We start from the raw sequence: 18,186 nt of genomic DNA, 5'->3' as shown, positions 1-18,186 counted from the left end.
TCGAATCTGGAATGACAGATGGTGTCAGAAACACACAGTAGTAGATTCAGTTTTCAGTTGGTGACTGTAAATGTATGATATTCGAACAGATAGTTTTGATATAGACAGATTAAATCAGTCATGATAGGATTGGTACTGAAATGTTGGCAGAACTTGTACTGAAATGTTGAATTGCCAATAAATGAAGACAGAAAGATAGAAATCAAAAGATTTATTACAGAATTTGTATATTCTTGACTAGACATGGGGAGTATATTTCGATGAATTTCGTAATGAGACCATTGCAATACTTTCCAGATTGGGATGTAATATGATTGTGATTGACAGATTGTTCAATCTATATCTATTATTTTGTACCAGATAACGTACAAACATGACCAAATGACACAGATCGATGTCAGAAAAGTGGTCAGAATAACTAGAATGCCGAAGTAAAGTATATCAGATTGTGATTTTGCATGATTTTGTGCTTTTGGCAAAATGTATAACATGATTTTATCTATGGTTTATAGATTGACGGATAGTTGGAATGAACTATCTAGATACTGGAGGATATCCAGGAACTGTAGTGCTGGATTTTAGCACTAGTGACCTGTTGTCTTGTCACTTTATGAATTACTAAATAATGATAGCTATCAAACGAGTATTGAGATAGCCACAGATAAGACATTGTACAGTGAGTACTGTAGATTTCCGCTGAATGAGAATGATATTACGGTGATATTTGAGATTGAATGTGATAACAGCTGATGATAGTGATTGGTATGAGCTGTTGATGGGTATATACGGATGTTGTATAGCCAGTATTTGCAAGTAATTTTATCAGAATGGTTTGATAGAATGAATTTTCTGAAGTAACCTCTATTGTACATTCCATCCTTATCTGATTTGATTGCCTGTGATTTCGAGGACGAAATATATCTTAAAGGGGGAGAAATGTAAGGCCCGAGAATTTTATCATATTAATCTGAAATGATTTGGGGATAATTGATATGATTATAGACGGTAATGCATGAAAGTGTGCGAGGAACAGTAGCCCTCGCGCATATGCGCGGCACAGATGCGCGCATATGCGCGACATGGGTAGAGGACCTCGCGCATATGCGCGAAGTGAGTCGCGCATATGCGCGAGCCTAGTGCAAGCGAAGTCCAGAGGACCTCGCGCATATGCGCGAGTTGCCGAGAAGCTTATCGCCGAGACCAGTAGGTCTCGCGCATATGCGCCGATATTAGTCGCGCATATGCGCGAGACGTGCAGTAGGCACACCGAGCCACTTGGCTTGTTGCATGTATGAGATGTGTATATATATATATATACACCTTGCAATTCTTCAGAAATAAGGAAACAAAAGGAAAGAATCGTATAGGAAAAGCTTCAGAGAAAGGAAGGAAATCCTTACGCCTTTTGTGAGAAATCCGTCTATCTGATTTTGAATCCGACTGCGGTATTGTGTTCCTATCGACGTAGGCTACAACTGGACGTAAGTTTTGCTACGTTTAGACATGATTTGAAATTATGATATTGTCAGAATTGAATACGAATCAGATATGATGTTTCTGCTACAGTAGACATTGTATAATTTAAGTCAGATTAAAGAATAGACTGGTTATACAATTATTATGAATTTTAGAGTTGATTTAGTTGAGATTCTATATCAGAGTGGTGTTATTATTCAGATTATGAATTGTATTGATACTGATTATGAATTCTGATATTATATCTGTGATGTTGAGATTGACGAGGTTATCAAGACTGTATTATTATGCCGTCGAAACATCAGTTGATTGATATTGATCAGATTCAGTATTGATTGAGATTGTATTGTTATGTCATCGACATTAATCAGATTGTGCTTGATTTGAGTATTGACCAGAGCATGTTTTGAACTGAGTTATATACTGATATTGTATTTATGCGATTGTCATTGCCAGACTGGGTATGGACAGCTTGGAATACGAGACTTCGTCTTCATCAGATCGTGAAGATAAAGGTATAAATAAATGTTGATTCGGGATTGCACAACTCGAGTTAGGTTTGACTTGAGTTTCCCAAAATCACATACTTTACTTTATTGCATTGATATTTGCAGCTTATCAGATTGATATGTTTAGTCTATTGAATCATAGCAGAGCCAGAGCTTGAGTCTAGGGCAGATCAGCCTAGCTAGGGCAGAATCGTCGAGTCTTTGTCAGAACCGCGTAGACTCTAGACTTACGGTGTATCGATGAGCTTGGATGTAGATCGACGTCTATTGTAGACATTCGATACAGCATACCAAAGTCTAAATTAGATCGGGATCCCTAGATTAGAATGAGAGATGAGTCGAGTCTTAGATATTGAGACTAGAATTCGACTTACAGATCCGTATTGATTTATGTTTCGTAGATTACGATTTATGTTTTATTTACAGATTGATATTGGTACATGTTGTTTGATTATACTACATGTGATAAGATATAATTCATGTTTTTATGTTAATTCAGTTAACTGCATGTATACATTATTTATACTGGGATTTATTCTCACCGGAGTATCCGGCTGTTGTCTTGTTTTGTATGTGTGCATGACAACAGATGAGACAGGATCGGGGTCAAGAAGATGATGAGAGAAGATGAGTTAGAGTGGTGATTCCGGACTTATTGTAGACTTGGTTTAATACTTGAAATTTAGTAGTTGAACCTTAGACTAGTTTGAATAATTGTTGTACACTATTGTACTTTTATACTGAGATGTATATTAGTTAGATTCCATTACGTTCCGCACCGCATTTTAAAGAAAAAATTTTTAGACCCTGTTTATCTTAATTGATAATTAAATCTCAAAGATGATTAAGAAGATGATTAGCGTCCGGGTCCCCACAACAATTTACCGACACAGAGAGCAAATATGTACTTAGGTAGAATGCAAGATTTCCAAAGTAGAGCCAGAAATTATATGCGTTAGTCAAGCCCTCGTCATGATCAAACCAACTCTCCAAGACCTGTTCCGCACTGACAATAGACCCTCGTCTTTATGCACGTCACACACTTGTAAAGTTGGTTTTTTTAGGTAATTATTATTTTTAGTTAATTTTTATATAAAACTATGAACAACTAGATTGAAAGTATTTGTGGTCATTAAGTTGTTTGTAATTTTTTACACTCATTTTGATAATCTATTGTCAAGTTTTAATCTTAATATACTATCTTTGTTATGTATTGAGTTCTTTTTCAACCAACTCTTGCTTTTTGATACATGCCTGCAAAACATATTTCATCATAATCTTCAGATGTTCTCTCCGCCTCCAATTTCAGGTATCCATAGACAGCGTGTCTTTAGATTCTAGACAATCATGAACAAGAGACAGAGGAACTATGCAACAAATGTTATCAGATGGTCTGTGCAATTCCAAAATCTCATGGCAACATTGTCAAAAAAAAAAAGTACATTCTTACATCAACATTAAACCAAAACGAGTTGAAAATTTCAAAAAAGCACTTGCATGTTTCATCTCTGTTTAAGTGACAAGAAGCCGAATCTTATGATGGGGTCGGATTATGAATTTTTCAAAGCTGACAATGCATCCTTCGTCGTCGCTGAGATAACTGCGTCTGAAGCATTCGGCAGGTAGTAGTATTTTCCTGGATATTTGATAACCATGTTTCATGAAAAACTGGTTATAATGCCGAAAAATAGAATATGATCCTAGAATTAAGATTTACAGACCTTGAGCAACTCTTGCAATTTCTTTGGCAAAACCAGTTGAAACGAACTTGTTTTCTGTATCGATGACTAGAAGTGACATCCCTGCTTTATAAATCTTCCCAGCAACTTCAAGAATCTCATCCTGAAACAATGTTAACAACAAACTGATCGAATTTGGAAACTGTAAATTTATGAGTACCCAAAAAATGGGGTAAACTTGAGATACACCTTCAATTCTTGAGCGGAGGGTCTAGGCATTTCAGCAGCAGCAGCAGCTTCAGGATCTGTGGATCTCTTTAGCGATATGTTGGCCCTTCCATCAGTTATTGCCACGATCATTATACGTCCCACATCACCGCTCTTCTCTGCATTCATTCCAACTCTGACAGCCTGAGAGAGAATTTTAACAGAGAGTTTGGAAGTTCATAAAATAATGATTGAAAATAATGATGTGAGCAGATATATAAATGCAAGAATATCATACCGTCGTAAGGCCATGGGCAAGAGGAGAACCTCCACCACATGGAAGCCTCTCTAGACGCCTCTTAGCCATAGAGATAGACCTCGAAGGAGGCAGGAGAACTTCTGCAGCATCACCACGGAAGGGAATGATAGATACCTATTAAAGCGCTAAAGAAACTTACGGCCATTCCAACATCAATTTAATATATCATAATTCTTTTTAGGCTCTATACAATCTCATCAAAAATCCCTTAAAGTAAAAGGCGAGTAAAATCTTAATCGGGGTTGCGAAACGAGTTTATTAAAGCCAGATTCTTAATCATTCATAAGCTCAAGTCTGTGCTAGACAGAAACCTAAACTGAAGCTTTGTTTATTGCACTTGCTGTCAGCTGATGATCGCACATTATTTGAGAAAAAGCAAGAACTCCAGCTCAAGGAAAACCATCACACAAATTATGATTTACTGGTGATTTAGATTACTTAAGAGGAGTAAAAAAGGATTTTGAATTATGATATATGAATTAGTCTTGATATTCATATTATAAATTTAAAGATTACATTAACTAATAAAAACTCGGGGTAGCTTTCGAGAAATCATATTTAACCAGGGATTGACACGTCTGTAAATTCATGTCTATTCGAGCTAAAGCTCCTGCAGTTTCCAAACCGAATTGATATCATGCCACCCCTGTCTTTATAGCCTCTCTAGCATAAGATATTCGGGGTATCAGGGTTCTGCCGATACAAAGTCCAGTAACATAACGTAGCAAAATGAATTCTGCCGATACAAAGTCCAGTAACATAACGTAGCAAAATGAATAGAAATTTCTCGTAAATTAAGGAGATGAGCATTATGAATATTTAGGTATTAAATTGGGCTCCCTTAGACTGAAAATAGACAAAAGCGCACAGCCAAAAAGCACATAGCCGAAACTCGAAGATGAGGTGACACTTAATTCCTTGCCATTCTACAAAAGTGTCAATATCAGTTTTCACATAGTTTGCTTGTTCAATCATAGTGTGGAATCTGAACCAACATATATTCAGGGAATTTAAGCTACAGAATAGACAGGATGATATGGAGCATAAATCAAGGGGATTGCAAACCTATTTAATTTTTTTAAAAAGTAGACCATATTGCATTAGTTAGTTCAGCAAGTTGATGAAGACAAACTTTTGCAGAAAGAGAGGAATGGAATCTAAGAAAAACTTGTTCAATCATAGTGTGGAATCTGAACCAACATATATTCAGGGAATTATTTCCTTTTTAATCTATGCAACAAGGCTATGAGTACAAATGAAAAAGTTCTTTCTTTCACTCCCCGTCTTTCATTCTCTCCCCTCTACTCTTCTTCTATCCTCGTAACCTCTCCACATCAACTCCTATAAAACATGGCAAACAATTTGGAAATATATATACCATATTCAAAACTAACCTGATCTCTACTCGTATAACTCTCAGCAAGTAATTTCAGAGCTGCACCTTTAGCATTTTGCATTCTGTTCAATGCCATACTTCCGCTTGCATCAACAACAAATATAACCTGTCACATGTTAAAGAGGATGCGGGTTTACTACACTGAAGCTGACATAATATGGAACTTAAATACTGAAAATTGACAGCAATCGATCAGAACACTACCAATGCCCCTGCTTTGCGAGCCATTCTTTTAGCTCTCATGTCTGTCTTCTCCACAAAAACTTTCCTGATTTTTTGAACATCCTTCTCTCTCCGCAACTTTTGATATGGTGCTGCCGCTCTAAGAGTTGCATCAACAGCCAACCTCTTTACAGGCCCCTGGTCATGATTGGAAAACTTTATCAGAAAACTTCACATTAAAGCAGACTTCGCAGCACAACTCATCCTATTCTTAGCCAGTGAGTTAGCAAGGGAATGTAAGAAGATTTATTTGAAAAATCACCAACGTTCAATATCGGCCCAAGTTTCATTACCCTCTCAATGAGTAAAGATGATTTTAGGGTATCTCCAACCCTGCACCTTTTGGTGCAGGAAAATGTAATCCAATGGGGCTGCGCCATTTCCTCTGCGCCAAATTTGGCGCCAACTCTTATTTTTTAAATTTTTTTTTGTTTTATTATAAATATTTGTATTAAAGATTATAAATGATATTTAAATAATAGTATAATATTTATTTTGTTATTTTAATAATTAGATATTTAATCATAAAAATTAAATAATAATAAATAATAATTATTGATTTTTAAAATATTTATGTATTTATGTTAATTATTAATAATTAACGAATAATTTGATTTATTGATTTATAAATAATATAATTTAAAACAAATGCAAAAAATTAATATAACAATACAATTTATAATTAAAAATATATTAAATAAAAGATAATAATTAATATATTAAAAATAAAAAGAATATTCCGAGAATATTCTTTTTTATTTAAGATTTGAAATAAATGGGTTGGAGATGTATGTTGTATTTGGTGCAGAAATCGCACTATTTTAATGTAAAATTTGCACCAAAATAGATTTTGTGGTTGAAGATGGCCTAAGAGGGTCAACACGTAATGAGATGAAAGGAGATCTGACCTTTGGAAGCATTGGCTTAATATATCTCCCTCTGTCCTCGGAAAATATAACGTTCTTCGCTCTCCCAGCTTTTCCTCGTCGTCTCTGCGCTTGTTGTGCAAAGAAGAGAAGTTTCTCAGCCACTAGACCCCCTTCAGCATCGAAGATGAACTCTTCAGGTATTTGTTCCTGTTGCTGCTCATTCTCTTCATCCTTGTCATCATCCTGTTATAAAAAGGAATGTTCTGTCCATAAGGAGATACAAAATCATTCCACTCGGAAGGTTAATTCTTTCCTTCGAGGTCACACATTTGGTAACGAGAAAAGCCAGATTTGGAAGGAAAAAAGAAAAAGTAAAGGAAAAGAAAAGAAGTCAAAGATTTAAAGTGCAGTGAATATTGACAAACCTCTTGATCCTCCTCTTGATTCTCCTCTTCTGCAGAATCTTGACTTTGCGGAGGAGGAGGGGGAGGAGGCTGCTGGTTTTGCTGATCAGGTGGACTTTCATTAATGATTGACCGTGGAAGGATGACCAATTCTACCTGTTAACAGTGATTGCCGTGAATTCTCCAAAGGTGGCGCACTCATGAACATAGCAACAATAACAAATATTTGAGATGAAATGTTTTATTTTTCAGATGCACACGCAGGATTAAGGCTTGAGTATCCAACTAAGCAGCACTGAGCTAAAGATAAAATGTTCAATATATTGTAAAACTAGGTAGGATAAGTTGCATCTGATGAATGATGGTTATCTTTTTCAACAAACGCTGCTTGTTCTTTTCAATGTTTCAAAGTGTATGAAACCATAACGAGAAACAAAACTTGATGGCAATCCAAAGGACAGACTTAAAAGACATCTCAGATGTAAAATGTATTTAGCTATCTATAAATACCAAAATTCCAGGTCTTCAACTCATCTACATTGATCTCGACACTCCTCTTAGAAGTTACTGTTGCCGATACAATTCAAAACATTTAAAGCAGAGGAATATGGTACTTAACAGCTTTCTTCAAATCCTCTACACTAACTTTTTCACGTCCTTCGAGAGCAGCTAGACATCTAGCCACTCGTGCAGCATACAATTCAGCTCTGTGACCCTGCACCAAAATAGATGTTCAAATAACACCACAAGGCTCATTGTGGCATTAAGTAACAAGGCTTTTCTTTTTAATGAATATCTGATAACAGTATCACTTCATAAGTGATTATAGCATTAACGTATCCCTTCATCGTATATTTGCATCAAGTAACTTGGAGAAAGCGTGCTGACGTTAAACATATATGATACTCATCAAGATGGTTCTCTACACATTGCTGTAAATTTATAGGCTAAAAAAATTTAAAACAACCATTAAAATTATAGCATCCTGACCTAAGCAACACATGTGGAAGATTTATCGAGAAAAACATGTGGGAATTTTATAAAGAAAAAATAGAAGTATAAAATTTTGACAATAAATAAACATGTCCCTCTGTAAAGTTGAAGTATGTAACTTGAAATTCATCAACACCGGTGAAAAAAAATGGAGAAAAAAATAGAGGACTCATGATAAGAATAAAGCATGCTTTTTGTTAAAAAAGTCTTGAAAAACTCAATCATGATATAAGAAAGCAAACATTGGGAGGGTTTAACATTAAAACCTGGCAACCACTTCGGAGGGCTTCCAGAACAAGGTATTTTAATTGCTCCCTGCTGATAATCACATCCTTCAAATACTCTCTAGCCAAAATTATCTTCAGTAAATAAACAAAAAGACTGTTGTTCAGTTTTCAAACGACTAATTAATGCTTAAGAAGATTTCATAATCATAGGCCACTATACTTGAGCAGATTTCAGAATTTTAAGCTCCTGTTGATTAAAATGAACATCGTAGTCAACAAACTTTCTGTAGCAAGCATGCATGCAAGTTCCGTTCGACTTTGACTTCTATAAGTTATTTGTACAACTAAATTTCTTTGACAGCATATACATAAATTGATTTCTTTTGACATATAACATCTATGATATGAAATCATAGTCATCCTTCACGTTTCTTTACAACGAAACCTGTGTCTTTGCTAAGCCCATATCTTCCTCAACCATTTTTAGCACTTCACGACTTTGTTCTTGAAACCGTGTAGCGATTTCAACAGCTGCAACACGGTCTTCAAAACTCAATGGAAGATCTGCACTGCATAATAATGATGTCACAAGAGAACAGACTACTTTGAAGGTGAATGATATTCGATATTAAAGACTGAATAGTTAAGCCGGTGGCAAAATGTGGGTGCATGCTTTCCTATTTTGCAACTCAATAAGTTGCTTGGCTCTAAAATGAGGGTATCAAGTAAATACTAGAAAAAATATGCATAATGGTGTAGGCATGGCTAGGGAAACCAAACAATTTTGCAGTTTGAAATTCATCAACCTACAGAACTAGAGATCGGAGATGTAAATGATATACGTGCAAAAAAATGTTTAGTAAATGACTAATATTAATATTTGAAAGAATCAACTCTAAACTAATGTAATAACCAATGTAAAATGAAAATTGATGCTAAGTATTTTAGTCCAAGCTGTTGGCTTCAATCACGTAGTTTACCAAAATTAATTCCAACTGTGGGACATTTATAATTTTAAAAATCGGCAGCAAGAACGGAAAAGTTGCATACTTAAAATACACACGCACCAAAACAAAAAGAAACTGCTAGATTCACAACTGCATAACAAAATGCATATATAAAAGTAGACCACAAGTCATACCTCAAGTTTATTGCTACACGGTCTAGAAGATGTTCCCGAACAGCACCCTCTTCAGGATTATAAGTAGCAATCAAAAGTGGTTTACATGGGTGTCGAAAACTGATACCTTCTCTCTCCACAATATTGACCCCCTCCGTCAAGACGTTTAGAAGCAAATTACTAATGCCTTCATCCAAAAGATTAATCTCATCGACGTACAACACTCCTCGATGGGCCTCTGCAAGAAGACCGGGCTGAAAAACTGTAGTTCCAGATTTCACCGATTCTTCAACATCAACAGACCCTATCAATCTATCCTCTGTAACTCCAAGAGGGATCTGCAAAACAGGTTTATAAGATTATAAAAAATAGATGTTCTTATTTCAAATAATGTATTCTGAGCAACAACCTGAACAAAAGGAGATCTGACTATTTGGGTCTTTATGTTTCCATCAGAGTCATAAACTACTTTGTCAGCTAGACCATCTTCCCACCTTCAAATTTCATGCAATGAATTTTAAAAAATACACATAACTTCACTATCTCTAATAAAATGAGAAACAAAAACTAGAAACAGTCAGTGCAAGCTCAGCTGTAGAACTAGCCCAGAGTGCAACTGAATGTAAAAATAGTTCCAACTCATCAAGTCTGCATTTGCAAAGCATGAGACATTATTGATGATATATAATCCCATAAAATCTATCGATGGCAAATCAGTAAGCCTTACTCTTCAGGTTTAGCTGGCTCAGCATTTGCAAATGATCCGGCAACTACTTCAATAGGTGGAAGAATAGCATGCAAGCCACGCGCCATCACTGTTTTGGCAGTTCCTCTCTTTCCAGAGATTGCTATTCCTCCTATCTCACGGTCTATAGCCCCGAGTAAAAGAGCAGTCTTAATAGCATCCTGTAAAGAAAATCCACTTTCACTGTCTACAAAATAAACAAGTCATCTCTAATCAACTAAGTGCTATTTGCCCTCTGAAAACACCATTGGAGTGATGAACATGTAAACACCTGATTTAGAGAATGAGTTGGAAAAAATTGTGACAGCAGATAAGAAAGCAAAGACAATCGCTCCCTTCATATTACATAAACTATCAAGCATTCTTGATGTCAGGAACAAACACAAAAGGGAATATAAATAGAACAAAAACACAAAAAAATTTAAAAGAATATTCCAAATCATCAGGGAAGAATTATTGAGCATAACTGTTAAGACGCTCGAGGGGGTAAGATTGTTCAAATCCATATATGCAACTCCCAGGTATATTATCCAACCGATGTGGGACAACTAACACACCCCCTCACGCCCAGGAATGAACATCTGGAGTGTGAAGTTTACAAATGATCCAACTATGTGCAGAACAGACGATTCAACTATAGACAGTCCAACATATAACGGTGGAACCTAGGCACCTGAGCTCTGATACTATATTAAGATTGAACTTAGACATAACTCAACCCCAAAAACTAGCTCAGGGGGAGGATTGTCCAAATTCATATATGCAACTTCCAGGTATTTTATCCAACCGAGCCCACATCGGTCGGATAAAATAACTAGAAGTTTCGTATATGGACTTGGACCATCGTCCCCCTGAGCTAGCTTTTGGGATAGAGTTAGGTCCAAGTTCAATCTTAAAATGATATCATAGCTCAGTTTCCACTGTTATGTGTTGGAATATCCATAGTTGGGCTACCAGTTCTTCTCATAATTGAGTCACTTGTAAACTTCATGCTTCGTATGTTGAGAGTTATATGTATAGACTTGGATAATCCTCTCTATGAGCTAGCTTTTGGGGTTGAGTTAGCTCAAAGTTCAATCTTAACAATAACATATATACAATTAACAATAAACACTAGTCCCCATCCGCCACCACGCATTGACAAAATTTCGTAGTAAAATTATTTTTTCGCCACATTTGTAGAATCCGCCTGTTCCGGCGAATTTAATGCTACATACTCCAGCACTTAACGAAATCACACCAAGATCCCGCATTTATCCTACACACCGGGAGCAGGGAGAGGATTGTTACCTGGCCAACCACAGCAGCCAAAGGGAAGAATTGCCGGCCATATTCGGTGGGAGTGGAGCTTTCTTCCTCATTCATTAATGGCGCCACGGCCACTGCCCCATTGCCGGAATCAAGAGTGGCGGTGGCTTGAACACACAGCCTCCTAACTTTTCTACGTAAAGAATGAGGTCTCGGCCTTACAGAATGAGCAAAAACAGGAAATGGATTCAACGGGTTGGAATATTTCAGACTTGTGAAGGACTTAGACGCTGCAGGGGAAGAAAGAGATGGATTCATGGGTGCACTGAGCGCCATTACCAAGAATCATCAGCCAAGAACAGGTCGAGAATATAGAATCACTGGCGCTTCTTGTCGCTTGATATATTAGTCATCTTATCTTTAAATTAAAGTCGCGTTTTGCTCAAAAGCGTGGAATAATTTGCATTAGCGTGTTATACACCTTTTCGACCTTGTACAATATTTTTTATAATTTATTTTATTTATATTCAAATGGATATCAAAATATAATTATAAAAAATAGTGAAAGAATACGCAACAATTTTGTTATATGAATCAGAAAAATAAATAGAAAAAAGAAACGAATAAAAAAACTCAAGTAGGAATTGAACATACAACTTGATGTCTAAGAAATAAAATTCTATTCACTGAATTACATATGATTCGTATTAAAATCTTAACATTTTATTAATATATATAATTATTAAAACATATCATGATACGAAGAGTTAGTTACTCTAATTGTCTCAAACTTAATAATATAGTGACAAAAACTTGTATGAGACGGTCTCACGGGTCGTATTTATGAGACATATCTTTTATTTGGGTCATCAATAAAAAGTATTACTTTTTATGCTAAAAGTATTATTTTTTATTGTGAATATCGGTAGGGTTGACCCGTCTCACAGATAAAGATTCGTGAGACCGTCTCACATATAAAGATTCGTGAAATCGTCTCACAAAATACCTACTCTAATATATTATAGATAGTATAGATTAATTAAAATTAAATATTTTAAATTTATTTTATTATTTATTAATAAATATAAGTGTACGATGGTGAGACGATATTTTGGAAAATAAAATTTGATGTATTTTAAAAATCAAAATTAGTTACCATATAAACTTTATAATTAACAATCTCGTGTAGATTTATTTATACCTCTTTTTTAAAATAAATTTCGATCAACCTGATAAAATTTTCAGATTCTAGACTTAAAAATCGATGAAATTTTAAAAATATTCGAGTGAAACAAATTAAATTGAAATATAATTGTGATTTCAAATCAAGCACGGTGATAACTAGGTTTAAGCCAAATGAAGGTTAACAACAGTTATTTATTTAAAAATAAGCAAGATTTCCTGATTATTTTATTTTGAGTAGGTCTCTTGTGAGACGGTTTCACGAATATTTATCTGTGAGACGGGTCAAACCTATCGATATTCAAAATAATAAGTAATACTCTTAGCATAAAAAGTAATATTTTTTCATGGATGACCCAAATAAGAGATCCAGTCTCACAAAATACGTCTCGTGAGACCGTCTCACAAAAATTTTTGTCTTTTATTTTTTAGTAAATACATTTTGAATTTTACAGATAACTTTGTTTATATATTATATATATTATAACAAACAAGTAAAAATTTACTTAAAAAACCCAAACGAAAATCATAGCTTGTATCAACACAAAATCCTAAATCTGAATGTATTCTGGTAATAGATTTGTCAAATAGGTCGGCCCGCCCCGCCCCACCCCGCCCTGCCTCGCCTCAGCCTACTGTCAAACTTGATTGTCGGGGTGAGTTGAGAAAACTCCAATCCAACTTAATATGTCACGAGTTACAGGTTAAGCGAGCTCATTAACTATAAAATTTTAAAAAATAAAAAAAAATGACAAAAAAGAAAACATATATAAACAATTATAAATAAATACATCTTTCAAAATTCATCAACCATATATGTGGTCTGAGTTTTATTGACTCTTATATAAAATAATATTTGTACTAGTAATATTTTATGATTTTATCAAGTCATGATATTTACTTAACTGTATATCCACAAAAGCTGCATAGATAAAACCCTTGAATATACTATAAATAGTATGAGGTCAACGAGTCTAGTGGATCATGAAATTCATTAATAAGTGTAATATATATTCTAAACATGTTTCTAGTCGATTCAGCTGCCTAAAACAAGAATAAATGTCACTCGAAATTGAGATCAACATATTTGATGAAATGTCGTGTTTCATTGGTAATGACACGAAGATGTTCATTCATACAAAAGAGTGATCATTTGATGAAGTATTGAACAACCCTCCATCAGATTATCCAAGTGGTTATCATTTATCGAGTGGATTAGTCTGCGGTTATGGTTGTACACCAATAATCATTTGATTCGGGATAACATAGAGGATCTACATACTAATATTGCACTTTGATTCGTTTACCGACTTCATTGATGATCATCGGGTGACGAGGTTGGGTATAGTTTCAAATACGTAAGAGCCAGTGCATTGTAGTCGGGATTCACTGCTCGCCTACTGATGAAGATATCTTCTGTGATCTGATGAGTTAATAATGTGTGGCAAGAGCAAGACATATGCTTAAAGAAAATGTGTTTTCCTAGTTGCAATATGATGTCACTATTATTACTCAAATATACATCACATCATTATCGAATTCATTTGTAGCTTTCGATGTACTAATGGTGTATCGTCTCGCTCGTTTTAAAAAGTGCGGAAATATTTTTTTTATAAAGCTCGCATTTAAAAATAACATTTAAAATAATCGAAATTATTTTACCGTAAAAATATCACAGTTTAAAATGACCAACATCAAACGTAAACATAAAGGAGTAAAAATCGTAATAGAAAAATATAACATTTAAAAAAAATGATCTTAAATATTTGTCAGTAAAAATAGCGCAGTTTAAAATAACTCAACTCGTCTAAAATCATACGTAAACATAAACGTATAAAATTCTTAAAATCATCAACGTATGAAAATATTCATCTTCTCTCAATCTCATAAATCGTAATGCGGAAAACATGTGGTCATCGGGTCGTGTCACCTTACCAGGTCTGCCTACTCAGAGTTCGACACCTCCAGTCTCCTCATCATTAAGCTCACCTGCATCACACACGCCTAGTGAGTCTAAAGACTCAACACACCTGCACCGTTAATAACAAGTACATATACCTAGCACACAGCAGTGAAAAATATCATACTCAACATATCTTTCATGAACTTAAAATCATAATGTAAACGTGTTGTGTAAAATCATGTCATGTCAAAGCATGTCATCTCATATCATCATATACGTAAACATATCTTTCATGAACTTTAAAAGCATGGACATCAACGTCTCGTGTAAAATCATGTCTGTGTCAAAGCATGTCATCTCATATCATCATATACGTAAACATATCTTTCATGAACTTTAAAAGCATGAACATCAACGTCTCGTGTAAAATCATGTCGTGTCAAAGCATGTCATCTCATATCATCATATACGTAAACATATCTTTCATGAACTTTAAAAGCATGAACAGCAACGTCTCGTGTAAAATCATGTCGTCTCAAAGCATGTCATCTCATATCATCGTATAAGTAAACATTTTCTTTTTTATTGAATTCAGTTCATTAGCTGTGACTTTCGTATCATCATGTCATCATGTCAGTCGATGGATCCATCTATGTATAACCACAGTACTGGGCGGCGGGGACACCAGCGACACTCTCACCCGTCAACTGGGCCTTGGCCCATCATATCATGTCAATGGAAATACGATCGTCGGGCTCCCTCTGGGGCCTTCTCCCGTAAACGGGCTCCCTCTGGGGCCTTTTCCCTCACGATATCTCCAATCATATCATCATGTCATCGTGTCATCGTATTAGTCACAACTAAATCACTTCCTTCAAAACGTGTCATCATATTCATCACTTAAATAAAATAATGCATATACGTAATTTTTCCTTTAAACCAAGCATGCACCGTATTTCTTATAATTGCGTAAAAATCGTAAACATGATTCATAAACATTTAAAACATGATAAAATGTGCTTAGGGCGCTGCCAGGACCAACATCTCACCTCGGGTGCAAAATGACCATTTTGCCCCTGTAAAACCAAAAATTATTGTTTTCTCCCTAGACGTAAAATTTCACGTCTTTGACATTTTCTTAATTCCCATTGACTCTAACATGTCCCAAATAATTATTTAAGCCTACATGAACTTTCTTATATTTTTATTTTGCTTAAATCGATGACTTATAAATTAATCTTTAACTATAACATATTAATACGTTTTAATCCTGAATTAAACCAAACCTTATCATAAAATTCCCAAATTAAAAACTTAGACTTCTAATAATTATTTGAACTTAAATAAAATTTTCCATAATTTTATTAAGCTTAAATCTAAGTGTTTCAATTTAATTTTTTAATTAATGTTTCGTGCGGCGACTAAATCCCGGATAAATCTAAAACTCATTATTTTGATCCGAAACTTACCAAACTCTTAAAAATGTCCCAAAACATATTTAAAAGCATCCCTAGACGTAAACTCGAGTCTATTTCATAACTTAATCAAATTGTTTTAAAACTTGGACCGGGGTCTCGATTTTAACTCGAATCGACTCGAAACTCAACCAAATTTTTCCCAACTTTCACCACACCTAATACACTCATTTACAGCCTTAAAATCATCCAAACCAACCCTCTAAACCTTTGAATATGACCCTGGACAGTGGCTGGAAAAAAAATCAGCAACCCTCATTGGAAACTCCTAGGCAAATAAGCTTGAATCTCTTGGTCCCAACTACCGAGCCAACATTTACTGCATCTAAACACTCTTTATGGACTCAAGACCGAACTCCCCAAGACCTCCTGGACCATCCCTAGCCGCCCTACTGATCATGGAACCTGCCCACGCAAAGCACTCGATGAACCTCTCCAAAGCAAGTTACCCGAGTTCCCTCACCAAAGCTCCTTCGATTTGCTTAAGGAACAAGACCAGCCGTGCTCAGCCCCTTCCCAGCCCTTCCACTGATCCAAGAGAGTCGGATTCAAGGGCTGGTGTCGAGCCATGCACAGCTACTAACCCAAAACTCTCGATCTACTCGACATCCTTCAAAGAACCACCGATCCCACCTATAACTCTCACTCCCTCGGCCATCAGTGACTCCAGCAGCTGTACCACCTGATTCCTTGACATAAAATATCCTAAACGACGGCACCAGCAGCCCCTTTACACCATAGTAACAAAAACGTGAGATGTATGCAACAACATACTGGTTTTCGTGTCAAACCAAGAGTATAAAAACTTTGCTATACCAATACTGAAAAATGCATAAACATAACACACATGACAACACATATATGACGTGAATGATGCATAAAAGAAGATACATGGCGTGCCTTAATGATTGAAGAACAAGAACGATGCAATGGAGACCCGGGATGATTTTTCCTTTGAAGAAATGGTGAGACCGATGAAGCCTTGAGGTTGCTGGTGAGGAAACTGATGGGAAAAGGATCTGAGGGGTTGGTGTCGGCTGGTTCAATTATTGGAGTGGGGTAGGTTTAGTTTAATGGGTACTTAAGAGTTAATTAAATAGATACATAATAGATAATGGGCTTTAAAATAACGATTAGAGGTTTTAAAAGCTAATTAAACCCAACAAGCTTAAAAGTAGGTCCATTAAGTCCAAACGCACTCCCGAAAAATATTTCGTGTTGGAAAGGTTTTGAAAACATTAGCCGAAACCTCAAAACGTCCCCCGATTCGATAAAATTCGCGTACCATTAAAAATAAAAATCATGCAGTTAAAAATACCCAATAAATCTCAATTATTGAAAAATACCTTTAAAACATCTTATATTAATTAATAAAAATTAATCGTGTAATAAAAATAATTTTCTTGAAAATTTCCTGGTCTCCGATCCTCGTTAGTGCGCGAAATGAAACTTAAAAATCATAGTGCATGAACTTTTAAAGTTTCATGAATTAAATTCTATCATACAATAATAATGCATAAAATGCATAAAAATAATTAAACACAATTTAATAAAATAAACATACATTTTATGCTTTAAAAGAATTTAATAAAATACCAAAGAAATTTAATAATTTGCATGCATGTGGTTCACGTGGACTTTTCGATTTTTTGGACGTTACAAATGGTTACAGATTCGATCTAGATATATGAGTCGAAAGGATCGTACTATACGCTAACCATAACTTACTGGTTCTTGTAGGTACTATCAATGTAACGTCTACTGCTAAACTACTACTGATTTTTTTTTAACTATGAACGAAAATATACATACTCATATACATATATATAAGTCAAACCATGCATTTTATAAGGTCATCCAACTACTGAATAAAAATAACTGCAGTTAATCAAATCTTAAAATGTAGTCAATCTCCTAGTCTCATGTTTTAAAAGAAAAACTCAAACATGATACCAAAATTATGTCAAATCAACAACGTATAAAAAATTCATAAACATTAAAAATATAATGTTTTGACCCATGTCATGATAATCATAATGTGCCGAAGAAATGCAAGGTCATCGGGTTTTCACGTGCACCCCCAGCTTAGCCTACTTAGTCTTCAGCACCTCCAGTCTCCTCATCCACATAATCACCTGCATCAATAACACCCAGTGAGTCTAAAGACTTGACACACCTGAACCGTTATAACAATTACATATACATATCACGC

General features: G+C 35.2%; 1 protein-coding gene and 1 long non-coding RNA gene across 2 annotated transcripts; both read right to left on the bottom strand.

Moving 5' to 3' along the window:
• Positions 1-3,333: 3,333 nt before the first annotated feature.
• LOC142539270 (magnesium-chelatase subunit ChlD, chloroplastic) lies at positions 3,334-11,805 on the bottom strand. Its single transcript, XM_075644604.1, has 15 exons — positions 11,457-11,805; positions 10,149-10,327; positions 9,831-9,915; positions 9,443-9,759; positions 8,747-8,870; positions 8,341-8,433; positions 7,701-7,796; positions 7,103-7,237; positions 6,717-6,920; positions 5,791-5,946; positions 5,585-5,692; positions 4,170-4,304; positions 3,914-4,075; positions 3,707-3,827; positions 3,334-3,621 (listed from the first exon to the last, which is right to left on the bottom strand). The coding sequence occupies exons 1-15, from the start codon at positions 11,748-11,750 to the stop codon at positions 3,536-3,538; spliced, it is 2,295 nt and encodes a 764-aa protein (XP_075500719.1). The 5' UTR covers positions 11,751-11,805; the 3' UTR covers positions 3,334-3,535.
• Positions 11,806-14,311: 2,506 nt separating this feature from the next.
• LOC142538811 (uncharacterized) lies at positions 14,312-16,738 on the bottom strand. The gene is made up of 2 exons (XR_012818742.1): positions 14,874-16,738; positions 14,312-14,682 (listed from the first exon to the last, which is right to left on the bottom strand). It is a non-coding gene; the product is annotated as an uncharacterized LOC142538811 (long non-coding RNA).
• Between the last annotated feature and the right edge of the window lie 1,448 nt (positions 16,739-18,186).

The sequence above is a fragment of the Primulina tabacum genome, chromosome 3 (assembly GCF_025594145.1).
Source record: "Primulina tabacum isolate GXHZ01 chromosome 3, ASM2559414v2, whole genome shotgun sequence".
In the NCBI taxonomy this organism is placed as follows: domain Eukaryota; kingdom Viridiplantae; phylum Streptophyta; class Magnoliopsida; order Lamiales; family Gesneriaceae; genus Primulina; species Primulina tabacum.
Note: the sequence above shows the minus strand (reverse complement) of the source record. Positions and strands in the feature narration are given on the sequence as shown.